This window comes from Coloeus monedula, assembly GCF_965178545.1.
Source record: "Coloeus monedula genome assembly, chromosome: 4".
In the NCBI taxonomy this organism is placed as follows: Eukaryota; Metazoa; Chordata; class Aves; order Passeriformes; family Corvidae; genus Coloeus; species Coloeus monedula.
Genome location: NC_138784.1, coordinates 3,106,479 through 3,134,063, shown reverse-complemented (window position 1 = coordinate 3,134,063; position 27,585 = coordinate 3,106,479). Strand labels below are relative to the sequence as shown.

At 47.4% G+C, this 27,585-nt stretch overlaps 1 protein-coding gene across 1 annotated transcript in view; it reads right to left on the bottom strand.

The window, feature by feature from the left end:
• Positions 1-27,585, bottom strand: part of CACNA1C (calcium voltage-gated channel subunit alpha1 C) — a gene marked incomplete at both ends in the record, with an annotated part of 458,232 nt that overhangs the window by 8,731 nt on the left and 421,916 nt on the right. The window contains 12 exons of the mRNA XM_082279808.1: positions 953-1,305; positions 2,246-2,380; positions 3,514-3,641; positions 4,609-4,710; positions 6,342-6,444; positions 7,756-7,852; positions 9,523-9,650; positions 10,516-10,681; positions 11,443-11,534; positions 14,694-14,759; positions 18,698-18,826; positions 21,732-21,764. Of these exons, the coding sequence (XP_082135934.1) occupies positions 953-1,305; positions 2,246-2,380; positions 3,514-3,641; positions 4,609-4,710; positions 6,342-6,444; positions 7,756-7,852; positions 9,523-9,650; positions 10,516-10,681; positions 11,443-11,534; positions 14,694-14,759; positions 18,698-18,826; positions 21,732-21,764 (1,532 nt within the window). The remainder of the gene's footprint in view (positions 1-952; positions 1,306-2,245; positions 2,381-3,513; positions 3,642-4,608; positions 4,711-6,341; positions 6,445-7,755; positions 7,853-9,522; positions 9,651-10,515; positions 10,682-11,442; positions 11,535-14,693; positions 14,760-18,697; positions 18,827-21,731; positions 21,765-27,585) is intronic.

The following is a 27,585-nucleotide window of genomic DNA, read 5'->3' as shown; positions in this document are numbered from 1 at the left end:
GATGAACAGTGTGGGTGTTGCACCCAGCCAGCATTAGAGGGTTATGGAGAACACGTACCGTCCCAGGGTCTCGTAGTAATGTGTCCTAATTCAAGGAACGTGCCCAGGGAAGCAAGGAGAGAAAAGAACACCACGTTAGCAGTGTCACACCAGCACAAGTCAGCAAGGAGGAGGGCAGATGGTAACACAAGTTGTGCAGCTCCTGTGGCCTCCCTCAGGAAGGCACAAAATAGAAAAACCACGTGACTCTTCACTTGGGCAATTCTGCACCCACTGAAGTTCCTCTGTCTTATTGTTCTACTCTGTCCTTTCCGGGGGCAGCATTTGTCTACCTTTTCACACCGCTCACTCCCTGCACTGAAAAAAAATCCATCTCCTTCCTGCTGTTTCTGAAAGTATTAAAAAAAATCTCCCACTGAGAAAAATGATATTCCTTTTGTATTAGTCATCTGTGTGTAGAGAGCCTGTCCAGAGAAGGGGATTTTCTTTGCTTTGTTTCTGAAAACCTTGCCTCCCTGCTCCCAGAATGTCTTTGGTGACCTCTGTAGGGATGTGACCTGCTGAATGAAAAACCACTGACTTCAACAAAGCTCCCTGTCGGGTGATTAAGACATGAAGAGCAGTCTCCTTGAGCTACCAGTTGATAAAACACCTCCCTGTGATGAAGGAGGGTTTGGATCTTACAGAGGTAAATTACAAAGGTTATCTTTCCTGATAAAGCCTGAAGAAACCGAGTGTGTTGGTCAGTAAGGGTGCTGGTGCTTTGCAGTGGCCGATTGGTGCCTATCTGTTGCGCTGTGGGCTTTGGCACAGGTGGAGAACCAGAAGGCTCAATCCAGGCTGCAGGCTGGGCAATGTCTGGGAGTGACTTCAGCTCGGCAGCAGTGCTCTGGTGTTTGCATGCACCTTCCAACACCTGCTCCCTTGGCTCCCTCTGTGCCCCGAAACTTACCTTTTGGATGGGAGTTTCCAAGGAGCCTCCTGCACACATATGGTGGGTGACAAGGGGGTCCCATGGCCTTCCACTGTGCTGACAGTGCTGGGGTAGCTGGGCGGGCTGGGGAAGCGACACAGGGCAGTGTTGTTGGCATTGTTGATATTGGCATTGGAGCCTGAAGATGAGTAGCTGCTGGGAGTGAAGGTGGAGTCCACCAGCTTCTCGTGAGATGGAGACTCGGTATCTCCGTGGTTGTTGCCAGACTTATTGATGTGCAAAGGTCTCTGGGTGGTGAATGTCTGGGGGAAGCCACTCCTGCCGTCACTTTGGTAATAGCTCACATGGTTTCCAAACAAGCCTCCAGCTCTCTGTCAGAGAAACAGAAAGGATTTTTCCTTTGTTAGTGAGATGTGCAAGGGCCCAGGTGTTTTCATGCTTAGACTGTTCTTGAGGGAAAAAAAGTGAGGAGCAAAGTGAGCATGGTGGCACTGGTGCTCCCTCTTCCAGCAGGCAGTGTGTGGACTTCTCTGTCACGGACTAGGTACACACAGGCTGGGATTCCAGAGGACTGGCAGGTGAATATATGTCTGTACACCTCCCACCAGTCCTGGGAGTCCAGGATGCAGTATGGATGCAAGGCTCAGCTGCTGTCTGGTTTTCCCAGTGCAGTTGCAAAGGAACATTTAGACATGAGAGGGAATTTGAGAAGAGCACCAGAAACTATTAATCACCTGGGGGAAGAAATGAAGAGAAATTTAATGAGCCAGTTATGTACTGTTTAGATGGTGAGTAATGAGGGACTGACAGCATCTTTCTGTAAAGAAAGGAGGAAAATTCCAAAGGAGAAGAAAAGTTACCAGAGGAAACAATTACAAAAAATAGGAATGAAATAAGAAAGAAAAGATTTAGCTAAGTAGCTCAGAAAATTTTCTCTTGCCATAGGAGCTCTATTGGGTTCTAGTGCACTTTTTGGAAGGATGCTACCAGTGCCACTGAAAGGAGTGAACAAAACACTGAAGTGTGCCTGGCTGCTGCTCTGCAGATTGCAAGATGGCTGCACTGATCTGTTCTTTAATTTAGGTTTCATGAGGGAATCTTCCAGTGAGAAGTTTCCCTTGAGAGAGAGAGAGAATGAATTGGGATAAAATTGTGCCAAGACTTTAGGACCTTTCACTTAGGATCTAGGTCCAGCACTGTTTTCTAGTAAGATCTACAAAACAAGGAGCGCCCAGCTGAAATGCAGAATACACAAAAGAGAAGGTAACACTCTGAACTCAGCCTCAGCTCACAAACTTGTTCAGAACCTACCCGGAAGATATCATCTTCAGAGGCAGCAGAAACAGCTTCTTTCATGGCCTTGTCCAGCTCTTCTTCAGCTGTCAGGTCTCCAGAGATTGCTCGTCGGATCTCCGGCCCTATGTCGTGGAGTGTGCGCAGACCAGCCTGCAAAACAGCAAACTATAGAGCTTCATATCTCCGAGTGGGCACAGGAGAGACAACAGCATTGCCATTTCTCCCTAAACACTGTGGAGCCCTTTTACTTAGCATAGCACCCCCAGCTCCTAGAACACCAACAGATTCTGTCCTTTCATTTCCACCTTAGAGAGAGAGAAACTCCTAGCAATACAAACCAAGGAATGTTTGTTGCTAGTCCCTGGCTTCATCACAACAGGACATAGATGTAAATCCACAGGCTTGACTAAGCAGCTCTTGGTGTTGTGCTTTCAACTCCGAGTTCTCAGATCCACAACCAGAAGCTCTAGAGCAGCCACAGTTCCAGTTGAACCGTGTACTCTGGTGCCTCTGAAAATCTCTTTTTTTTAATCAGCAGCTTAAATATGGATTTAATAACTAAGCTTCTGTCATCTTGACCTGGAGAGTCCTCAAACCCCTCACTGACTGTAGTCTGTTCCAAAGAGTCCATCTAGGGTGGTAAGCTGTGGGTGTACCGAGGCCTCATTCTGTGTTTATGCCCACATCACAGCACTTTTCAGCTTGCTGAAACTCCAGAGTCACCCTTTTTCCTCAATGTACCCTCAAGGGACATAAATAGTACTGCTTGTACAGTCAATGGGGCTTTCTCTTTCTGTCACACAGCCTGGTGTGTTCTACTGAGTGAACATGTATCACAGTGGGGAACAGGTCCCAGTCCTTACAGTCCGATGCCTTGTCCATTAGGTGGCCTTGGCATCCAGGTCTGCTTTTTGCTTTTTAAGTGATTTTGCCTCCTGGCAACATGCAGACTCCTCAGAATGGGTCAAATGTATGTGGGAGTAAGAAAATGTCTGTAGGACATTTCATACCAGTTCTCTAAAAGGATCCCAAATTTCAAGTATTACTGGCAGATTGATAAACTGTGATTATACCTCACCTGTGCCTTCCATTTCCAAAGCCAAGGGATTGTGAGCCCATGGTACACAGGTATTTATCCAAAAGGATTGGTGTGATAATTCAAGGAGTCTGTGAGCTCCTTTCCAGTAGGGAGAGCCCATTGCAACCCCCAGAATGGTTAAGAGGGAAGTGGGGCCACCTGTCTCTACTGTACCACCCCTGTCCACTCGGGGCCCGCTTGTCACCTGTAAGGACAGTGCATTGCGCTGGGAGGGCTTCCCCACCAGCCCCTGCTCTTTACGTTTCTTGAACTTCCGGAAATACTCCTGGATCAAGAAGGTGGCGTAGAACTTCCCGACGGTCACCTCGTCATCTGCAAGCAATAAATTAAATAAGCAGCTGATTTTAACAGCGTATGTGCTCACGTGAGCCTCGCAGAAACACTGGGCACTGCAGTCCGTCTCTGCTTTTCATGGCATCAGGATGCGGGGCCGAAGGAGGGGATTGCTCCACAGCCAGAGCTTGCTGCAAATAGTCAGGAGGAGAGGTGCAGGTGGCATTTGGGCAGACTGGCTCTGCAGGCAGAGAACCCTGTAGTGGGAGTACATCTAACCTTTGCAGTCTCTGGTGTTGGTTAACCACAAAGGATGTCGTTACAGCAGCAGCCTCCCAGTCTGGGTCAACACATGCGGCTGTCTTGTGACAGCCTGGGGTCAGACTTATTCACAGGCTGGGCTCACCAACAGCATCTGACCAATCAGCCATCCCAGGCCTGATCTGACTCTTCCCTGCACTGGAATTCTGTCCCTTTGTGCCTAAACATGGGTGTGAGTGAACAGAGAAGATCATCTCTCCCCTGAAATGTGGTCACAGCTGTGTTCCCACTCAATAAAAACTGTCAGTCAGCCAAAATGGGCACTACCATTTTCTCCAGGTAGCTCTCCTCCCTTCTTCAAAGCCACTGGCAATTTTAGAAGACATGGTCCACTGACTTCAGAGCAGGTTGAGCAAGGCTCAGGACCTGGCTGCACCTGTTGGCCGCCTGCCAAGCGCTGTTTTGTGCCCATGGGGCCACCTGGAACGTCAGTGAACGCCACACAGGATGACTATGCACTAACTCCTAGTTAATGCACATTTTCTTCTTTCCCTGATTTCTCAGCAGTAAGAACAGGACATTTATGTTAGTATAGAACTGATCTCAGCCTGATGAAACACAGATAGCTTGTAGAAGAAAGCCTGTCCCCCATACTCCACCTGATGATCATGAGGTGCAGTAGGACATGACAGGTGGGGGAAAAAATCAGAGAGATTCAGAGACAGGGACAAGACCCTGCACTCACCACCTGCAGGAGGCACCACCTGGTCCAGCAGCTTCATACTGGTGCGCTTCCAGATTTTCTTAATTATTGCTCTCAGCTCTTCGTTGGCTTGCTCCAGGTTACCTGCAGGGTGAAAATCATCAGAGACAGGAATTACACAGACCCTGCAGAGGAGCAATTTAATGTCTGGCATGGCAGGCTCAGGAGGCAAATATCAGAGTGTTTTCAGGAGTGGAAAGTTTTGGGCCAAGAGATGCTCAGAGCATTCCTAAAGCTCCCTCACAGCAAGAGGCTTTCTTCTAAATATGCATAGTCATCTTTGGGTAGGTAGGTGACTTTCCTTCTAGATATCCATTTCCTCTCAAATGGGTCACCTTCAATTTTATTTCTTGATTTATGTACATTCAAACTCCTCTCTTCTCTCTCTAGGTGTCTGAAACCAGTATCTTGTCCTCCTAAAGGTGCTGTTCCTGCAGTTTTTCTTATTTCTCCCCAGCACTAAGGCTGCTGAGGGTGTTGCACAAGGCTCTGCATGGCAGTAGCTCCTGTAACAGGATGCAGTGAAGATAGGGACACTGAGTAACTTGCTGAGGATGCAACACATGGACAGCATCAAAGGCAGAAATCTGACTCAGGAGGGCTATTTCCAAACTCCTGCTTTGACCACTTGAAAGATTCTGCTAGAGCAAGAGAGAAAGCAGTTTGAGGCTTTAGATGGTTTCCCAGGAGTTCACTGGCAATGACTCTGAGAGTTTGAGACTCAGAAAGACAAGAAAATTGAGTCCTTTTTGGGTCTCTGTTTCATAAGACACAAGATGTCTTACAGGGATTGTGGGTGGCTTTTCCTCAGGAGAGTCTCTTGAGCTGCAGTCAAATTCTATTTAGCACAACTTTCAAAGCCTTAATACAATTTTTTCGTTTTGCCACTGTTTTTTGGCTCAGCTGTGTACAGCTGGCACAGTAAGGTAGAGTTCTGCTGGTCTCTGCTTCCCCATGCCTGAAATGTAATGCAGCCACTCCTGAGGCAGAGGTGTTTAGCTGTGAATCACAGACCTCCACGCTCTTTTAATGCATCTCATTAATGCAGGAAGCCAGATTTTGACTCAGGACCAATAGCTTTCATTACAGCAGGTGACAGAGTGCAACAAAGAGGACAAGCTGAGCCCCAAATCTTGTCTGCTTTCCTCAAATATACCTGCTGTCTATGCAAAGCCATTATCAGTCCCTTTACTTCTCATTTGTCTTTACAGCACCACTGTTACTACAATGTAATGTTAATTCATGCTAGTGGAAGCGCAGGAGGAGTTTTTGTGAGATGAGACTCTCGAGTCCAAGCTCTTTTTTTCTCTCTTGGACTGGAAGATCAGTGGCAACAGCAGTCAAAAAGTGGCTCAGCTCTGCAGACAGGGTACAAAGAAGAGGCTTCTTTGCCCTTTGTCCTCCTCCTAATTGCTGTGTGAGCAGACATTGATCTAAAACTTTAAACTCTCAGATCACTGTGAAGAATATGATCAATAATTTGAGATGATACTATAGGAAGCACTGGCTTCCTAGGTAGTGGGAAACACTGTGCTCTCCCTAGAAGATATTATTCCTCCAAACCTCTTTACATAGCTTTTTGTCCCATGTGCTGCATATGAGTAATTTGGATCATTTTACACAAGATGTCCCTGTTGGTTTATTCCTGCTCAGGACACCTTGGCACGAGAACCGCTCTGCTACCTTTGTACCCTTGCAGTCAGCAAACGTCTCACCTTCTGTCTTGATCCTCAGTGCTGTTCTGACCAATGCAAAGAGAGTGGCATTGAACATGACGGTCCCATCACTGTTCAGTGGCATATTCATGGAGACGAGGCGCTGTGGGATGAAGAGAAGAAAGACAACAATCACACTGCCACGCATGGACTGAAGCATGCTCCTCCTCACTCCTCATGATGCCCTCCAGACCTGCCGTCGCTCTTATGTGAATATCCGTGGCTTGTGGATTTAGTTACGCAATGAGAATGCCCTGTTATTTCTATCTGCCCTAATCTCTCTCGAGATGGGTGTTTAGCAGTACAAGCAGATGTGTGTTCTTGGTGCTTGAGAGCTGTGTTTAGCACAGGTGTGCTCTCCTAACCAGACAGAGGGCTGATGGCCCTGGCTAGTGCACAACCCACCTGCTGGTGACCCTCCAGCCCTCCACTGGGTGGCTGCAGCCCAGAGGAGCTGGAGAGAGGCACAGGGCAGCCCAGGGGTTGTTCAGACTGTCTTGGGGTGACTTTATGATGTGTATCCCATATCGCTGCCCTATGCCCAGAAATTAACTTTGTGCCTTTCTATGCCTCTAAACTGAGCCTGAGAGGGGGAAGGAAACACTGAGCAAAACTTTTTCAAAGCAGTTTGCAGCTTGTTCAAGGTCACACAGAGATAGTGACTTTTTTTTCCCAGCTGCGGCAGGGGAGGGCGGAAGCACCCGGCTTGCTGCTCCCAGGTCAGTTTTTGGCCAGTTTTTCAGCTTCTTTTTCTCCAGAGAGAGACTGAGAGTTGAATTTTTTTTTTTCCTTCCCTGGAATTTCAGATTTGCTCCCTTTTCCACTGGACTGCTTCAATATCAGAGCACATCAGGAGGACTTTCCACCAGGCACAGAAGGCCTGGCCCTGGGCCAAGCCCCAGCTCTGAGGAGACCAAAGGGAGGACTCTGACACTTTCCCAGTTTTCTTCTCCACAGCGAGAGATTTTATTATTTAGCATTATTTTCCTTCTCCTGTGTGTTTGTTAAATACATAATTTTTATCTCTCTCACTTTCCTTTGAAGAAAATTTATTTTTCCTGAACCTGGTGGGGGAGGGGTGGTGACCTGCCTTCTCTCAGAGGATATGTCTCTAAATTTGGCCAAACTGGCACACAGACACACGCTGTTGCCGGCTCTGCCTGGTGGGCAGCGAGCTGGGATGTGCCCAGCTGGGATGTGCCAGTGAGTGAGGCAGGGTCAGCTAGAAAATGCCACTGCAGGCTGTTCAGTGTAAAACAACTGGTCTGGTGGGAGGCAGCCCTGCCCACAGCATGGGGGCTGGAATCAGATGATCTTTAAGGTGCCTTTCAAGGCAAAGTTCTCTTCATTCCCTGAGGACTCTCTGGTTTAGCTGCTGTGAGCCCAGCCTGCCCCGAGCTGCAGAGTCCCTTACTTTGCAAGCCACGCGGTGAGGGCAGAGCTTCCCGAAGCCCAGCGGGGGCTGGATCCGCCGCAGCAGCGTCACCACATCCAAGTGTTTGATCCGGCCCCTAGAGAAGAAAGCACAGTGAGGGCTGCAGCCTGACCTGCTGGCCTGCCTGCAGAGGGCAGCTACAGCTAAAAGGGTCACTAAGATCTCTCCAGCCTCATGCTGCTGCTCCCTGTAGCCCAGGCATAGCTTAAAGCACTATTTCAGGCCTCTTGCATTTGGTGCCTTCTGCAGGATTTGCCCAGCACTCATTTAACTTCTACTTGTGCAGAAATCCCAGTTGTCACTCATACTTGAGTCAATACTTGCAAGAACTGACCTCAACCTTTTCAATGTTGCAGTTTCTTAGTGCGTCAACCAACAATTTAGGGTTGTCCCCCCGTTGCTGACCTGCTCAAAATAAATATCTACTTATTTACTTGTTGGTCTGAGACCTATAGCAGGCAGAGAGGTGCAAAGGGTCTGGTTTTTTCCTTGTGGCTTACCTCCCACGTAGATAGCCCCAAGCCACTGTCTTTTAATACTTGTTTGTGCTTTGGGCTGTCACTAGAGTGAGCACAAAACAAAGTACTGAACTTCCTCCACAGTAGCAGTTGGGTTTCTCTTAAGTTTGGTAAATGGCATCTTGAAAGAAGAATTCTCTCATGGAGGGAGGCTCTACCAGAGTCAGAGGAGGGGCATGGGAGATGGATGGGGAAGAGGAATAAAAAAGCTTCCGATTTATGAACAGGGAGGAACAGGATGTCACCTGAACTGAGTGGCTATCTATTATATGGCTTCAGCCACTGCAGTCTTGCCTTCAAACAAGCACAAATAGTAGCATCTGTTTTGTTAACAAATGGTGTATTTATTAGAAGTCTGTGCTTATTCTCCATCCATATTAAAAATCCCCCCACAGGAAGTCACCATGAATGGGAAGGAGTGTTTAAATTTATGTATCACTCTCGTAATGTGACACGACCTTACATATGGCAGAACCTGAGCCCAGATTAATCTTGGCACTATGTCTCCTAAAGAAATCTGCTTTTAGTTTACACCCAAATCTCTTTTGCATTATGCTTCTGCATTATGAAGGGGGCTTTGCAATTACAATTGTCAACTGTACAGTCATGCCACAGGGATCTAAATGCACTTCAAGCCTAAGCATGTGTCAAACAGAGCATATAATACTGAGTGTCAGTTAAGCCCTCATGTGAGTTGTTCTAGTGTAACTTTAAATCCCTGCAAGTTTGCTGTTGTGAATAACCCTGCAGACAACGTAATGCAGCCGTGTGAATGCACAGGTTGTGATGGGCATATATGACATATGACAAAACCAGAGATTTGAGCACAGCAGCTCTGCTGTGAGTTCACAGTCAAGCAGAAGAGTCACAGCTCAATATCCCAAACAAATACAACAATAAACCAACCCTCTCATCTCCTTTTCTCAGTCTCCTGCTGCCCCTCACCAAGTCTGTATCTCTCCCCGACAGAAAGTAAAGCAACGGCCCGACAGGTAAGAGTGCAGCCTAAATGCTGAGATTTCTGTGAGTGTCTTTGCACTATGGGCTTATGGATTCACCAGCAGTGCCTTGTGGTGATACCTATTTTAGGAGTTTTGTACAAAAAACCCCAACAAACCCCAACAGTTCCTGCAGGAGGAACATGGCACTTACTGCACTGGCTCTAGAGCACAGAAAATAATGGGCCTGTTCTCCCAAGGAGCTCTGATATCCAGGCTGGGTTACTTACTTAGCTTCAGGGTCATACTCTGCCCAGATCCTTTTAAACTCATCCAGGTGGTGTGGTCCTAAAATGGACCAGTCCCGTGTCAGGTAATCGAAGTTATCCATTATAACAGCTACAAAAAGGTTGATGATCTGCAAACAAGGACAGAGATGATGGGATGGATGAGGCAAGGAACAGCAGATTTTACCAGGTTCTCCATTTAATGTCTGGATTTGGACTCACAAAAACTAGGAAGCCATTGGGGTTATTCCTCCATGGCAGCCCCCCAGTTTAAATGGGAAGAGCCCAGAGGTGGAATACTCTCAGCTGGTTACATTTTTCTCTTCCCTGCTAAATGGATGAGGCACAAATTTGCTGAATTCTTAGATTTGCTGTTGTGGCTTTTTATTTACCTGTGTCTTTGCCTGGCAGAAGGGGGTGGGAGAACCTGGGATTTATCTTCGATAGGCAGTGGGGCTGAGATAAAAGTCCTTTCTTCTGGCCTGAGACTAAAACTTTTAAAATGTTGCTGCTGTTCACTGGGAGAGTTTTGGGCACTGCTGCCAGCTGCAGAGCGTGTGCTGTCGCTCTGAGCAATGCCGCATTGCCAACATGGAGCAGATGCAAGTGGGATATGTGTATTCTCACAGTCATTGCTGCTGGCAGGGGAGGAAAAACCTGCTCAGCAGCCAGAAGGAACGTAGGAGGGAAGGTGGGAAGTGTGGCTGAGGCGTTGCTAGCCTCAGCACAGCCCACAACACACTAATTTGGTTTTCTCATTGAGAGGGAGGGCAGAAGAGGGGTCCTTTGCTGTGCACAAAGGATTGGGCTTGGAAACAGAGCATCCCCCCAGAGCTGGAGGGAGGCAGGGAAGGGGTGCTGTCACTGAAGGGATGCTGCTGGGAAAGACCCCATGGGGACATTCCCCCTCTTTGAGATCATTCTTCTCCTGTGCATTGCTCATGTCTGGGGAAGCTCAGTCTGACAGAGGGAAGGTTTTGGGTTGGGTGGACTCACCAGGAAGGCACAGAGCATGTAGAAGCTGATGAAATAGAAGACGGCGAAGCTGCTGCCACAGGAGTGATCGGCTTCCGTGGAGTTGGCTGGCTCCGACTCCGGGTCGCACTTCTTGTCCGGGAGACATGCCAGCATGATTTCCTGCCAGGCCTCACCTGTGGCACACCTGGGCGAGGCAAAGGGCAGGGGAAGACAGCAGTGACCTCAGATGTGACAGGGACTGGCCCATTAGCAACCTGTTCCTGCTCCCATGAACATAAATGGGAATTTTGCCACTGAGGTCAATTAAGAGCAAGTTAGGCCGATGGCTTTGACATCCCCTGGCATACCCTGCTCCTCTGTTTGGTTTTGCTGCCATCATCAGTGTATCATTTCTGACTGGCTTTGCCTGCTGTGGGTACAGGGCTCTTATGCTCCAACAACAGTCATGGAGATGTGTGTGACAAGGCTGTGGATTGCATCTAAAAATGTCCTTCAGAATTACAGCAGTGTTGAATTTGTGCCAGCTTCCCACCCCTTCAGCACCCCTCCCTGGCCCCAGCTGGAGTGGGATGATGTGCTAAGCTGAGCTAGGCATGGCCATGCCACAGCATGAGTTCATCATGTCCCTTTCTCTGCTAGAAGTCACACTGGTCTGATTTGACCCAAAGATGTTTTTGATGCATGTCAACACTGGAGAGCACTGAAAACTGGCTACCTTCCTTCCACTTGCCTCCCTCCCCAGCACTGAGCATTACCAGGGTGAGCTGCTGGGGTACAAGAGACTTAATGGACTTAATCTGACACAATTCCCAGGCTCCCCTGCCGAAGGACAACATGTTACTACTCACCTCAGGAACATGACATGGTAGAAGGAGATAAGCTGTGCCCGAGAGCAGAGGAATCGTGCTCCCAGACTGACACAATCCAGAGCTGTCATACACCCACCTGAAAAGCAGCAGCACTGCCTGGGGGAAGGTCTGGAAGTTATTGTTGCGGTTGATTTCTGTGGTATCGTTCAGCGCAATTTTACCAAACACCTGGCAGAAAGCAGAGGTCTTTTCAGATTAGCCCTGCAAAATCCCCAAACCTCTTGTCACCCGTAACTCTCGGCCTCACCCTGACTCTGATATTTAATGGAATCTGCTCTTCTATTAAAAAAACATTTCCGTGTGTCTCTCATATTTGTTGTTGCTTCCATGATAAAGCTTGTGCTTTATCACCAGAAAAGCACTAATTTTGCAACAAGAGGCATCTTGTGTCAAAACAAGGTATCCTTCCTTATTCATACACTGAATGCATGGCATGGGGCCTTGTTTTAACAGGCACTCAAATGGGAAGGGAGTCCAGCTGAAAGAAATCAGTAACAGAGAAGAAAAGGCTCCTTCCTTCATTGCTTATCTTTGTCAGGGAGAAATGACAGCAAAAGGCCAGCAGCTGCAAAGCCTCGACCTTCCATCTCTGTGGGGGGCCTTGGATCTTCACAAAACCATGTGAAGTATATTGCCTCGGATCTGGAATTGTCCAAATGCCTGCCCTTCTATAGTTGTGCTTGTGACCAGCAGGTGTTTCAGGGGTCCTCCCAGAATGCAGCAGCATGAAGATGATGACCAGATCTGCCCAGACAAGGATGTCCTAGAGCTTCCTCCCATGCCACACCAGCTAGTTCATCCAGCCACGGCACGAAGCCTGCAACCATCAGCAAACCTTTTTAGGGGCTTGTCCTCGAGTGTGAAGTCCCCAGTGCAACAGATTTTCAGGCTTCTTTGAAAAAATCTTGGATATCTGTGGTACTTTCAGGCAGTGGGACTGGGAGCTTAACAAACCTAGTGGAGCAGAAAGGTCTCTGCACAGCATAGTCAGGACTATTTATTTCCCATTGATAACAACGTGGCGGAGATCTTAGGGGCTGAGAGCTGTAATCTCTGTAGCCAAAACAAGCAGCAGGAACAGAGCAGCTCTGAGAGAACACCGAGCTTCTTTTCAAGGAAATGTCACAAATAATTAGCACCCCGAGAGAAACAGTGGCGTGGAGAGGAGCAGGGAGACAGTGGTGGGAAGGCCTTGCCAGACGGGAGGGAGGGTCAGCACATGGCAGTTTTCCTCAGGGGTTCCTCACAGATGCACAGGCCTTGCCTTGCCTGAGCAGCCCCACACCACAGGCAGCACTGACAGCCCCAGCTGCGCCGAGGAGGAGCAGCAGGACAGTGCAATGCTCAGAGCCAATTTGAACCGAGGCAGCCCATATTTTTCATTGCAAATGTAGGTAAAGGAGCTTCCTATGCTGCAAGTCTGATCTTCCTTTGGACCCCGCAGCTTCCCCTCACACATGAGGTACTGGCAGCAGCTGCTGTGGGTGTCTGGCATTAGGTACCTGGGAGGAGCTGTAAGTGGAGGTTCCTCCCTCATGGCCTCTCCAATCTGTGCCTCCTGGGCCATCTTATGAGTGGCTTCATCCATCAGCATCAACTTGGATTTTTTCCACTCGAGCACATTAGGTAGTGAGGCTTGAATGTTGTTACACTCCAAGTCATGGCAGTAGCTGACATAAAGTAGTAGGTGTCCTTTATATGGGAAATTCTGATATTTTTATCAGATCTGGTACATCCAGTCTTTCATGGTAGCTGTTTAATGGAGCGAGGGATGATTTTCCTTCTTATGTGTCCCTATGTGTGAGGGAACTCTTTGTGTCAGCACGTTCAAGAGAGCTGCACACAAAATGCCTGAGATGCCCTTTGGACAAAAAGTGATAATAACAGGTCTGTGGGCTCTGAGCAAACAGGGAAAATGGAAAAAGTTGGTTTTCTTATTGGAAGACATGAGGGCATGAAGTCACCTAGTAATCTAGATCAATGTGAAAGACAGGTGTATGATCTTCAGGCTGCTGAGATGATTTAAACAGAGGCTTGAATGTAAGCCAAGAGTTAAATAGGTAACTCAGAACTAGCTGACAGAAGAAAGGAGTAGAATTACAGAATAAAGCATTTGGCCCTGGCAGTACCCTGGTCACTGTAGACCCTGTCTGCATGGGTGCTTGCACGCCACTGATAATGCTTTGTACAGCAACATAACACCAGGTTAATACTCTGAAGTGATCTTCTGTATAGCACAGGTAATTCTGTAAGATCTTGGCCATTAGTTAGGTATTAAAGGAAAACTGGCAAGTTTACAGTATGAGCCTAGTAGAGTAAATGGCAGCTGTGATTACTGGGGCTATTGAGATAACCTGTGATAATTCAATAAAAGATTAGTTTTATTTTTCACAGGGTGGCAGGGTAGACGGAGTCTGTGAAAACACGTGATTATAATAACAGGAAACAAATTAAAACAAGGTCACAGAGGTCAGATGAATTTCATTACAAATTCTGTTGTCATTGTGAAACCAAGAAGCCTGCCATGTTTGAAGACCTCTGGAAGCAATTATGCCATGCCTTTCTATGCTGTGGCCTCTGGTCTCAGATGGCTGACTTGTCTGAGGACTTTGTTTAACACCAAAGTGGAAAGTGAAGCTTAGCTTGAACAGCAGCAAATGAGGCTGGGTCTGTCACAGACTGTGCCTATCTTCAGACAGAGATGTGCAGTCTTCAAAGGTCTGTGTGCAACATCAGTTCCTCGCACAGGTAAATGCTCAGGATGGTTCCAAGTGCATTTTGCAAACTGAATAAGATGTTGTGTTGATGCAGCTGCCTGGAGAAACTCTGCATGTTGGTACATTGGGTCTGGTCCCATATTTACCTTCATGGGCGTAGATGAAAATCTGCTCTTTACAACTCAGTGGAAGTTATACCAGTGTGAAAGAGATGCAAGAGAACATTTGGGTTTGTTCAGTGCAGCATGGCCATAAGCCCAGTTAAAAAACTATTTTGAACCAACAAGCAAGGCAGTAAATCTTCTTTGTGGTTATTCCTTCTAGAATGTGGAGGCCAGGCACAGTCCTTTTACTGTTTGCATATTGTGTTCTGCCATTGAACGGGTCAGTACTTTTCTGTTTGCCCTTTTCTGGAGCGTGTTGTGCTGCTGCTGGAAGTACAGAGTCAGATGACGTTTTCCAGCCAAGGTTAGCTGCCATCTTACCTTACTGGCTGAAAACACTCCTGTAAGCCCCCACAACCACACGTGGATCTAGTTACTATGCAAGCCTGTTCCCATGCTCTAGTAGGAGAAGACAGACACAGCTGAGCTCTTTAAGTATCACTTACCTGCATCCCAATCACAGCGTAGATGAAGAACAACATCACTATTAAAAGAGCCACATAGGGGAGAGCCTAGAAACGAAAGGAAAAAAGAGAGCGCTGTGTCTCCGCCGAGGCTGGCAGGCAGGAGCCCGGTCCGTGCTCCTGGCTTTGGGACCCGGGGCGCGGCCGGCCCGGCGCGGGCTCTGTAGTGCGGGCAGGTGGCCACTAGATGCCTCCACAGGCCCACGCTTGGTTGCCCGCCCAGCCCAGCAGGCTCGGCTCTGTGCCGTGGGGGATGGATGGAGCTCCGCTGCCTTCCCGTCACTCCCGCCCTTGACCGAGCCAGGAAAGCGAGGGAAAAGCAGTGCCTACCCCGGCTTACCAGGAGGAGAAAGCTCTCACAGCCAGCATTACTCTGGCACTAATGGCAATGGGATATTTTCCTTCATCCAGTCTGGTGAAATAAAAGATGCAACAGCTGCTGAAATCTGAATTCAAGGCTTCTGCTACAATGGCTGGTACCACTCCAGGTACCTAGAGCAGCATCAGCATCTTCCCTGGTCAGTGTTAGGTGTGCCTGGTGGTGTCTGCCATGCACTGAGTGTCAGTGATCAGCTGCTGAAGAGGAAATGCAGAGCCCTGATATGCAGAGCTGCCTCCCAAGGAAGAGGTCAGTGCAATCAGCCAAGTGTTGAGTGCTACCCGTTTCCTCCACCACTAACAGGAATCAAGGGCTCGGGACCTCACAGGCTCAGGCTTTTGAGCAGGAATTTTTTGAAATACATAGTGCTCAGATCAGAGGCTTTCAGACCTTGCTTCAGAGGCAATGGGTGGATACAATTCATCCTGAAAATGTGAGCACAGTCCCTGATATGGATTTTGAACACCCAATTTCACAGAATATAATGAGACTGCAACACTATCAGAGGGCTGCAGCACCTCTGCTATGGAGACAGGCTGGGAGAGTTGGGGTTGTTCAGCCTGGAGAAGGCTCCAGAGAGACTCTAGACTACCTTCCAACACCTAAAAGAGGCCTACAATAAAGACATAGAGGGATATTTTTTCAAGGGCATGCAGTGATAGGAGAAGGGGTGATGGTTTTCAACTGAAAGAGAACAGCTTTAGATGAAATATTAGGAAAAAATTCTTTACTGGGTGGGTGGGTGAGATATGAACAGGTTACCCAGAGAAACTGTGGATGCCCCGTCTCTGGAAGCATTCAAGGCCAGGTTGGATGGAGCTCTGAGCAACCTGGTCTGGTGGAAGTTGTCCCTGTCCATGGCAGAATGATTGGAACTAGGTGATCTTTAAGGTCCCTTCCAACCCAAACCCATCTGTAATCCTGAATTCAACACAACTAAATCCCGCTGGAAAAATCAAGGGAATATTTTCACTGGCCACCATGGAGATTTGACTGAGATCGCCATAAATCATCTCAAAGAGATCTGAATATTAAAATGGCAAAAAATGATCAAATCCTTTAGACAATGTCTGTAATCATCATCTTGAGGCTCGGGGCAGATTCGTCTGGCTTTTTAGGGGGTCAGAAAAATCGGTATGTTTACCCCACAATGTCACTGGAGAGAGCACCAACTCAGAATTGGGCTTCAAACATTTTGTGATGATTTAGTTGGGACTTGACACACACAACACCTGAGAGCTGCTGGGATAGTGTCCAGACAGGACCTGAGGTGTAAAACTTATAACAGTACAACTTCTGTTTTTCAGATGGGGATGGGTGTCTTCTCTCCTGTCTGTCTGCCCCTCCACTTCCTTTCCATGTTCTGCTCAGCCCACTCTTCTCCACTAATGCACCTTCCTGTTCATCTGTGCCCCTTGTTCCCCGTGGCTCCTTCATCTCCTCACCTCCCATATTCTACTTTTCTGCCTCTGTCCTGCTCTGGCTCTGTCCTTCCCTGGCGTTACCACTCTGTCCTTGTGATTCCCACGGCCTTGCCATGCCCTCAGCACCCTGTCACTTCCTACTCCTCCCACTCCCCAGCCTGACCCTGCTGCTCTCTCTGCAGACGGAAACCCCGCTGAGCATTTTCCCACCACTCTGACCAGCGCCCCAGCTTGTACATCAGCACTTCATGCCATGCCCAGGGCACGTGGAAGTTACCATGGGATCCAACTCCATAACTTTGTTGCTTTTTCGGCTGCCCTGTGTGAGCGGAGATGCTTCCTGGAAGCATGTGGGGACATTGAAGAGCCTGTGCCAAAGTCTGCTGGGATCCCACATTCTGGCAGTGGGAGTGGCTGAGTTAAGAGCGGCACAGTGGCTATTCTTAGCTACCAAAGGAGCCTCCCAGTAGGTGCAAGAGGAGGAGCTTGGAGCAGAGAATTCCATGTTATAAATGGCTAAAGGCTTTCAAGGGAAAACGCACTTGCTTGCAATGCCTTGGTTTTTTTTTCCCTCCCCTGCTGTGGAAGATCCCTCCCTTCATACTTTCTCCCACCACCCTACAACCCTGCCTAAAGTGACTCTCCATTTGAAGAGGTCTGAAGGTCACTGGAGGGAAGTACCAGGTGCTCCCTTTCCCATCCATCTCCTTCTCTCCAGCCATGAGCTGTGACAAGTTCAGCTCAGGGCGAGCTATTGCTAAAGAGGCTGAAGGGGCACAGGGGCAAGGGGAGGAGAAGCTGAAACTGGAAAGTGTGACTGTCCCCTGCATCAGGGATGGCTGAGCTGTGCCAAGGGAATCTCATTCCTATGCATGCAAACAAAATGGTTCCCAGTGGTGCTGCTCAAATAACGACCTGGAAGTTGGCAACTGTGCAAGCAATGGAAAAAGTCACTGTGGCATGGACATGTCAGAAACCTGCTGTGCAGGGTTAGATCCTCTGGAAGTCAAGGAGTGTGCAGAATGAGTCTTTTGAATAAGCCTGGTGGTCTGGCTACTGAGACCTCTGAGAGCTGCACTGGAAAAAGTCCATGCTGATCCCTGGTGTGCACATGGGCTAGTTCTGCCGACAAGAGACAGAAGCTGCGATGAGCCACAGCACTGCAGGCTTTGGTCCCAGCTTGTGTTGTGGCTGGTGAGGTTTAAGTTTTAAAGTGGGGGTCAGTTCCTTTTCCATTTGAGTCAATACAAAAGCTATTGACTATTTAAAGCCTCAGTCTGAGGGGTATGTAGTTGCTGTTTCAAGACTTGTGTGTTGCACAAGTTACTCTTTCACACTTTTGTCCAGTGGTGTGTCCTGCATATTTTCTCATGTTTGGATCACCATTTGTATTCCTGTGCTGTGTTTCCCTGACACTTCCTTTGGATATGCCCCAGCTGACATCCAGGTTGTGCTGGTCCAGTAAATCCAGCTCAAGTACTTTTAAAATGCGGGAATATGCTATGTTTTATCTCTAGCTATCAGTTTACTTTATGCGGCTAGTTTTTTTCCTAGCAAATAACTGTGGTGTTTCTTTTCCTCCAAAGGTGGTGATTCTTATCCAGTCTGGTCTCCTTCACTTCCTCCTATCTACTCTGGAACTTTCCCTACCACTGAAATGCAACCTGTCTCCTGGGAAAAAAGCAGCAGCAATTTAATAACTCGGCATTGTTACCAGCTCAAAAGAGTGGGGCTAAAAAGGTGAATTCTTCCTGGATGAAAGTAGGAGGCCACACACCTCTAATACTCACTGGAAATCCTCAAAACAAGGCTTAAAGGAAACTTAATTGGCACCCAGGCCTTCCCCCCATAGCTGTGTATTTCACTTAAAGTTACACATATAAAATACAGCTCAAATAAGGAAAAAAAAAAGATGAGATCGAAGGGTTACAGACAGGCAGTAATTGAGTTGAACTGAACTATTAAGGCTGTTCAGGAGGGTCTCCAGCAATTAACTCATGCTTTAAAGATGAAACTCGTACCCAGGCAGTCACTCCCTGCGAGTCCCATTTGCTTGAGTCATTCGTGCCACTTGTCCCTGGGCGCCTTTGAGCTCAGGGACTGGGGTGAAACCTCTTCCCCGAGAGGCCACCAAGGGAAATCGAAAGGAGTTAGGTCTTTCTTAGAGATAAGTGAAGGAATACCTGGAAGGACTTGATGAAGGTCCAAAGCAGTGTCCGGATGCCCTCCCCTCGGCTCAGGAGCTTCACGAGACGCATCACGCGGAAGAGTCGGAAGAAGGTGATTGAGATGCGAGAGTTTTCCTCTGCGTTCTGGAAGCCATTGGCACAGAGGCAGGAGTTACAACAGCACGAGAGGAACGAGGGCCCTGGGCCACAGAGGACGCTACGCTGAGAGTTCACTGCACTGTTCCTTGTCCTGGTACTGCTCCCTGAGCTTTCACTCCTGGCACCCCAGGGACAGGCCAACGCTGCTCAAGCCTGCCCTGTCTCCCATGGTGGTGAGGTGACTCAACAGGGGCTCTCAAGGCCATCAGCATCTCCCCTCAGTTTGCCTGGGCATTCAGGGATTAGGGATAGGCTATGCTGTAAACCCCTCCATTACATCTCCTCACATTGGAAAGGGACAATTCCACATTGACGTTGCACTAGAGGAGAAAGACACTTTCCCTTTTGACCTGTCTTGAGTGTTTCACCTGAGTGAGTGCCTCAGCCAGCAGTTCTGGTGAATCTGGTGTTGGGCACCAGCCATGTGCTGCTTGCTCTGCTGGGAAACAGGAGCAGGTCCCAGATTTGCCCCGGGGTGCAAAACCCCGTGGGGGCACGGTGTGTGCTGGTGTCACTGGCACCGCTGGCAGCCTGGCTGCCCCTGTGCTGCTGTGACCATGCTCCTGGGGGCTGGGCCCTGGTCACTCGCTCCCGCTGCTGGGCCTTTTTCATTTCTCATGACCCCTTTGTATTTCCCACAGTCTGCGCACTGACTTTTGTTTTTTTTTGAACGTTTTATTTTGGCTTCGCTGCTACTGTTCAAGCGTGGAGTATTTTAAAATAGTCTTTCTTCTGGCCTGTTTTTTCTCACAGCATCTGCTTTGTCCCTAAGCATTTTCCCCTGGGGTTGTAACCAGCTCTCACGTTCCTCAGCCTTCACATGCGTGAAGGCAACATCCATCTGAAGGCTGCTGCAGCAGCAGGCTCACCTGGCCTTGGCAGAGGACTTACTGCCTAGCTCAAGGGCACAGCAAATGCCACATTTTCCAGTTTATTAACCCCCTAAAATACTGTGACAAGCCTGTGGAGATGGTGTCTTCTGGTAGCAGCACTGTGGGAATGTGACCTCCTGTCACAGGGGGAGATAACACTGTCACCCTGCCACTTGACCTGCTGTGGAGCAAAGTGCGTGGAAACCCCCTCTCTGTCCCCACCCAGGCTGCAAAGACTGCAGTTGGAGTCTAAACACCACTGAAAGAGCAACATTTAGGAGGAAGAAACAGTGCAGATCACCCCTGCTGTTAACTACTCACCACTGTGTAAACCAAGAGAGAACAGACCCTTTGGATTTCCTGTCACTGGGCAGTGAAAACAGCAGCTGCTGGCCTGTCTTCTTCTGATAAACCCCAAGGCACAGGAGCAGCCCGGATGGATGTTTCTGGGATTAAATGTCCAGATGCAGATGTGCACCTGTGTGTGCTCCTGTTTCTGAGCCAGGATGGGCAGACTGGTGCTCAGCTCTGTCCCTGTCCCCTCACAGGGGCCATAGCTGCGTGCTGGGGTGTGACCCCGCCTCGCACAGAGAGCTCAGCACCATGTGCAACAGTTCAGGATTGCACCCAGCTGCAGTTTGTTTGTCTGTCTGTGGTGTATCTGTCACCAGGTAGCTTCCTCCATCTGTAGCAAAAGCTGACACTCGCTGCCCGTGGAGTAACTGGGTGAAAAAGATTAGGGAGACAGGCTGTGTCAAGGAAAAGCCTGAGTGCTCCCTACACCTCACATCATCCTTGTTTGATTACTTGGACATCAGGCTGTGGGCTTCAGTGAACTGGAGGGAGTAGCTCTGAGGTGAAGGAGGGAATGTGGCCTCCAAGGAATCAAAAATCATGGCACTGAATACTCTCAGTGCTATGGTCCCAGAGGGCTAACTATAAGGTCAAATAGCTCTCCCAGTCCTATAGCAGCCAAGCTCTAATACCATCTAAAACAGAGCTGAGGTCCAGATTTAAAGGTAGTGTGGACAGCAATCCTGCTGTGGTTGTGTCTGAAAAACCAGTATTTTCTTATTCTACCTGCTGCTCTTCTTGCTGCTTTGGCTTTTTAGGTGGCAGCAAGTTGGGAAATGGATCTGGACAGAGGTTTTAGTATTCCTTTGTCCTTCCTTGCTGAGAGGAGGCAGCTACTGTAGGCAGAAATTTCTCTCTGCCCTCTTAGCGTCCTAGAGCAAGCAAAGTCTAAGCAGCAGATGAAATAGAACAAATTCCTCCCTGACGCAAATCTGCATCAAACCACTTAGCCAAGAACTCAGTGATGCCTCAGAAGATTACAGGCCTTTTAAAACTAGGTGGCTACAGATTAGCTGATGCTTGAGTAGCCCTGCTTGCTTCCTCCTGGCTTTCATCCAGCTTTTTGAAGGCGTATCCTTGCCAGAGGAGGGAGGTTCTGCAGGGTGGCAATCCAGAAACTGGAGTTACTGCAGCTCTGTTGGGGTGGTGTGGGAACTGCCTTGCACACCAAGGCAGCAGAGTGTTTTGTGCACCATTTCACCACGCTTACTCTTTTTTGTGCAAAATAGAAACTCAAATGTTACAGTGAATCACCTCATTGAAGAGGAGCTTCAGAGTCCCAACGCTTTATTTTCTGGAGGCTTGGCCATGAAGTCACGCTGCAAACTCATTCAGCGTCACATTGACAGTGACACAGGGGCATGGCTTGTGGCTAACAAGAAATCTTACCAGGTCCAGTTCTCTCTTGGTGGTTCATTAGAAGGCAGAACAACAGTTAACTCGACCAAAGGAAAGCTCGGGATGCACAAGAGATACACATGTGCAGCATATTCACAGCTCATGTGAACACCAGACTCACACCAATACACGACATGGCAGCTTCATGCACAAATAACTAGGCTGGGCTTGGAGAGAGAACTTGTGATCACGGAGAAGAGAAAAAAGGAGTGTGTTAGAAAGAGTGTCACAGAAGCTGGGAGGGTGGTCTGTATTTTCGGTCTTACCATAGAGGAAGAGCATTGGGTATGTTCAGCTGGCTTTAAAGAAAGGCAGACAGAAATAAGCTGTAATAAGTCTCCAATCAAGAGCCCTAGTAAACTAGGTCTTGGCTAACACAGGAGCAACAAAATGGCAGAAGAGGGCAAAAGGGAATTTGAAAGAAATGCACAAGAGGCTGGGCTTATTCCCTAGGATGCCCAGGATCAACGCTGGCTGTGGCAGAAGCAGCTACAACTGCCAGTGAATTTGATGTCAGCTCTCTCCACTACCAGCACATGTGAATCACATGCAGTGTCTCCTGAGTGCTGGACACCCTGGCAGTGGAGGTACTGAACTGTTAAAACGTTTCTTGTATCACTACTGTGAGTTCAATACAGGGGCTGATTTAGCTCTCTCCAACTCAGATCCAGGCCATGTCTGCACAGGGACCAGCCAGCTTCTAGTGCATCCGTCTGATTTGTAAACCCATAATATCCCAGTGCTAAAGCAACACTTTCTGTTTATATATCCTCATCCCCTTACACACAACTCCGGGGGAGACAATGGGTTGGGAGAGTCTGGCTCTTGGCAACCCTACAACACCCACCACCAGCTCTGGAAAGTGGGTTGGTGCAGCTAATTAGCTGGCTCCACCTTCACCCACCTCCCAGCAAAGCCCTAGGGACCCAATGGACGTGTTCTTGGAGGCCAGGCTGAGCTGAGCCAAGTCCTGGTCACGCCTGGAAGAGTCAAATTGCTGCAGACACTCGGCCTGACATTTTGATTAACCTCTGGGGCCATTTCCAATGCTGAGAGTAATTCTAAAAAGTACCCAAGGCTGCAAGTATCCTTAGGTGTAAGAAGCAGAATTGTAAATTAAATAAAACTGTCTTTATTAGGAGTCCTTCAGTTCAATAGTAACATAATCCTTCAGGCCTAACCTCTACCATATGCCAAACCTGTCTGCTACTTTAGCAAAGTGGGAACTGATGTATTTCTTCTTCTGTCAGAGTCAGAATCCCCCTCTAGTGCCATGGAGGACTCCTGCAGCATGCTCCTGCTCTCCAAGGATGCTGCAGTAATCAAACTGGCATTGTATTACCTAAAGTAAAACTGTAGTTTGGATGCACAGCCTATTTGGTGATATAGGCAAATGAGAACAATTAAAAAGCCAAGGTACACCTATCATATAATAATTCGGGTTAACTCATTGATTTGGTAGTGTCAGCTTTCATTGCTTTCATCCTCCTCTTTCACGTGTTTGCTCTTGTGTTTTCAGATCACATACAGGTGAAAGTTGGCTTGAATACCAAATAAAGCAGCAGTGCCCATAGAGACATTTCGTACAGGTCAGGCATAGATTTTGATTTTGTGTTGCTAGGCAAACATCTTTCCAGCAAAGTGCTTCTCTGTCCCATCCCCCTTCCTCTTTCTAGTTCTGCAAATCACCTTTTCTAACAGTGGAAGAACCCTTATTCTGTTACTTGCTGCATTCCTGATAGAAACTACCTTCCAAATAAGTGAAGAAAGCCTGAAAATTTTTGGGGTTCTCCATCCTTTCTGGCTGACAGTGTTGGTGTATCTGTGACTGACAGGCTGAAGAAGCCTTTTGAGGTGCTGTGGGAAATTGTGCATTTATTGTAATTTCTTCTCTTATTCCCTGAGCTAACTGGCTGGTGTTTTAAGATGTGGTCAAAAATGTAGCAAATTATATCACAACCTATGGTAGGGGCTCAAAAGCAGCACGGGAAAGGTTCTGCTAATGCTGGCAAGGTGGGATTTATACAAACTGTGGCACTGTGGGCTGAGGTTCCTGCTGTGCTTGTGCACAGTGTGTGAGTTCATGAGGGGGAAATCAATCCCCAGCTTTGGGTTGCTGAATACATTTTCTCATACCCAAAAAGGTTTCAGAAAGGAGACAAATCCTACCACCTGTGCCATGGACCCAAGCACAGGTATCTGAGAACCCATTACTGGAACTTTCAAGTGTGGCCATTCTGAACTCTAAAGCTGAGAGAGCTACTGCTGGATTATCCAAGAATCTTCAGCCTTGCCAGTAATATGGGAATGCCAATTTTACAACAAGGCCAGGCAACTGGCACCTGATAATGTAGTGGTCACATCAGTTCCCAGAGATGGAGGCATGGTGACAAGTACAGGGAATGAAAGCCAGTGTCTGTTGCCCATCTGAAATGGACAGGATTTCATTTCTACAAGTCTCAGAACAAAGTGGAAAAACAAATCCTCGTCTGTTTAATGTCTCTGAAAGAGCTTTTGGAGAAGCTACACCACTGAGCAGAAAGCACTCTTGGCTGTAGTGTTTAATTTGCAGCTGTCTCTGCTCCTGCATGGGGTTTAACCTGCAAAGGAACTTCAAGCCTTCCATCCTGCCCTTCTCTTTTGGGGCATGAGTAGCCAGAACACACTGAATGGGAAAGCTCCACAGCAGGGAGATCAGGCACAGATGATGTTCTGAGCAGTTTACCTCGTACAGAAAAGGGACCTGAGGTATAAATCACAAGTCCAAGGCCATGTTTAGAGTGATGTAGAAGGGAACCTGCAGGCTGAGTGGGAAAAGAGATAGCTGAGGCAGGATGAACCTGTGTAAAGACACTCGGGGGGATGAGTACAACGAGAACTGTTTGGTTTGGTTCTTTTCTTTCTTTTGATGTCACTATATCTAAAAAGGCAACAGAGATGCTAAGGAGAGGTCAAAAGAGGCCAAGAAAGAGAAGAGAAGGTTCTAGAAGCCCAAGTGAAAATTCAGTAGGATAAAGACTGAGTGATCCCTGGAACATGTCTGAAAACCTCCTCAGAATATTGTTGCCTGCATACATCTCATTCATGTTCAGTGTGTACCAGAACACCAGCTTTCTAAACAGATAAATTGCTTAAGCTGCTGCAAACCTGTGAGCATCCTTAGAGAAAGGCAAAGCTTATGCCCATCATGAAGTCAGGGATCCCAGGTAAAGAAGTCTCTGGGAAAGAAGCCAGGTTTATTCAATGGAGAGATACTTAAAATCTCAGAGACCACAGCACTGGATAAGGTAATGCTGTTCCTGCTAATCATGCTTTGCCTGGGTAGGTGAGGGTGAGGTTTACTGGGGACATAACATAACTTCCTCCGAGTCCTCTGGAACCTCCATAATGTCTCACAAATCAAACTTGGTGTCTGATACTGCCATCAGGTCAAGGATAAAGTTTTTAATGGCTTGTGCTTTGGAAGAGGATAGGTTGTGCTAGGAGAGGATAAAATTTGCACTCCAGGAGAACCAGTCTCAATCTTTCAAGAGCAATATGTAACAGTGAAAATAGTCGGGTATTTATGCTGTAACGCAATCCATTCTGAAATTCTGAGAAGGGATGATGTGGCTTTTCAGAGCTGGAAAAACAGCAGCAAAAATATGGGCAAAAAGGCTTTGTACAGTGACAGCAATATCAAAGTTCCCTGAAATATCCATGGCTTAGCATATCTTACAGATAAAGCTTTGGAAGAGAACGATAGTGTCGTAATAAACAGATTCAAATGGAAGTTTCAGTAGAAAATTCCTGAGAAGAGATATTAATCCCACCTCACCCTTGTGAAACACTAGAGATGGGGGACCACGTTGGGAGGCTTGAGTTCCTTGGGGCTTTTGGCTGACAACTGTAATGGCTCTCCAGAGAAGCAGCACCTGGAATGCCTGAAAGGGAGCTTCATTAGGTCTGTGCAGTATACATTTAATCCATGTAACCACGGAGCCTCCTTGGCTGCTGCATAAGTATCAGTAGCTGTTCAGTAGCTGTTGAAGCACTGAGATGACAGGACAGGCAGGGAGCATTCCCACTGCCAGCACTGCTGATGGTAGTAATTCTTTTACACCACAGGACACACTGAAGATCAGTTCAATTCCCTTGGAGGGGATCCAGCCTTTGCTAGGAAGTCCAAACTGACTTTTTCCCTGATGTTTGAGGAGCAAAACTTCCTTGCTGATCGTTTTTTACTTTCTAACAACACTTTTATTCATAGGGAGGAATCTCCTTCTGCAAGAGAGCATTTAATGGAGCTGGAGAGCATTTAGGCAGCTGAATGCACAATGCTACAGCTGCTTTGCTAGTTAGAGTTGTCTCAGTCAATGCAGAGGTACAACTGCAGCCTTCTAGTTATGCCTGATAGCCCTAGGTTAGAAGATATGAGAGGAAATGTGTGTTTGAGATGCTGGCACCACAACATGACAGAGTAGCTTCATATTTCTCAAGAGAAGGAGTGGTCAGATGCTTATGCTGCTTTTTGTGACAAACAATCTGTAATGGCATTTCTCCACTGAGGAAACTGTGGCTCGTGGATGAAGCTTTTAGGAGACTACTTAGAGTGGGTGGTTGTTGGTGATGGATGTCTGCTAAGGTATTTCCTTGATTTTTGTTGAAGTTGGGGAATGAGAAGTTGCCTATGAAGATGCTGTATCTGTTGGAAACTTGATAATTGGTCTGTCAGCCTTGTCCCATGAGGAAGGGGGTAATAAATGTTCACTTCTTGCTTTTTTCTCCTCACTGCAGGAAGGGTGCCCCGAGAATCTGCTCTGCAGAGCTTGCCTGAGCGGGCTGAAGTGTTGTGTTGTTCCTTTGCATTTGTAGGCTGTCAGTCTTTTCTAGATCAAGGTCTTTGTATATAGAGGTTTCCTCCAAGAGTCCTGCTTCAGCCATGCTGCATCTGTGACTTTGGACACAAGATGAAGGGTGGAAAGAGCCATTCTGGGGAAATGAACTCATCAAAACCATAGGCAAGCTGTGGAGGGGAATTAAAAGTGCAAATATGGCAATGACAAACCATACTGCTCTTCCCCAGAGTTTTCCTTCCCACGTGGTTACACTGAGATGGGATCTGCAAGGCCGTGAGTTTCAAGAAGAACAAGAACTTACCAAAGTATGGGAAAAAAAGAGGTTTAGAAGTTATCTATGCCATGGTAAAAGAAGACACGAGATGTCCTCTTGTATCTGTAGTGTCAAAACTCTGAAGTGACCTCAGGAGGCTGAGTTACACAAGTCTTTGTGGAGAGCTGGAAGAAGTCAGGGTTTCAAATCAACCTTGGCTGCTGGCAGGTAATAGTCTGCCATTCCACTGGGGACTTACCACAGCCCCTTCCAGAGCCATCTGTCTGCCACTGCTGTCTGAGGTTTTAATCACAAGAACCCTGGAGATAACCCACCAGCCACCAAAGTCTGTGAAGTTATTATAAGGCCAGGCAGAAATGTATCTGGTATTTCTCTGACAGGGAATACTACTGGATTGCAGATGGCGTAATTGTCAATTCCCACAACCTTACAGTGAAATCAAATTATTAGCAGAGGAAAGAAAAAGAAACCAAACCAGAAAAGCTTCTCAAACTGTGCATTCTTCCTTTAAGTGTGCAGCTCTTTGAGAATTTCTGGGAACATTTCAAATAAAACTTATTTTTCCCTACAAAAATATTTTCTGTCAGAAGAATGCTGATGCTGAAAGTCAAATGTTCTCTAGAAACATGCCAATTTTGAAACAGGCATTTCAGAAATGTAAGGTTGATATCTCACATTTTGTCCTCACACATTTTAATTTGGTTTACATTTCCATTATAAATCATATATAACTAAGAAAAAAAAAAATCCATGCTAGATTAAACGGCTTTTACTTTACTTAAGCATATGTTTTGAATCTTGATTATTTCAACAGAAATTATTTTTTACTGAAAGTTTTTCAACTTTAAATTTTCCTTCTATTTTAAAACACAAAAAAATGTTCCAAGGGGCTTTTGGAAACAAAATAAATCGAGCCTCCCTATAGCTCTAATCGGGGTGAAGCACTAGAGGCTTTTTTGGATCATTTAATGCCTATTAGAAAGGGGCGTCATCTTACAGGAAAACAGG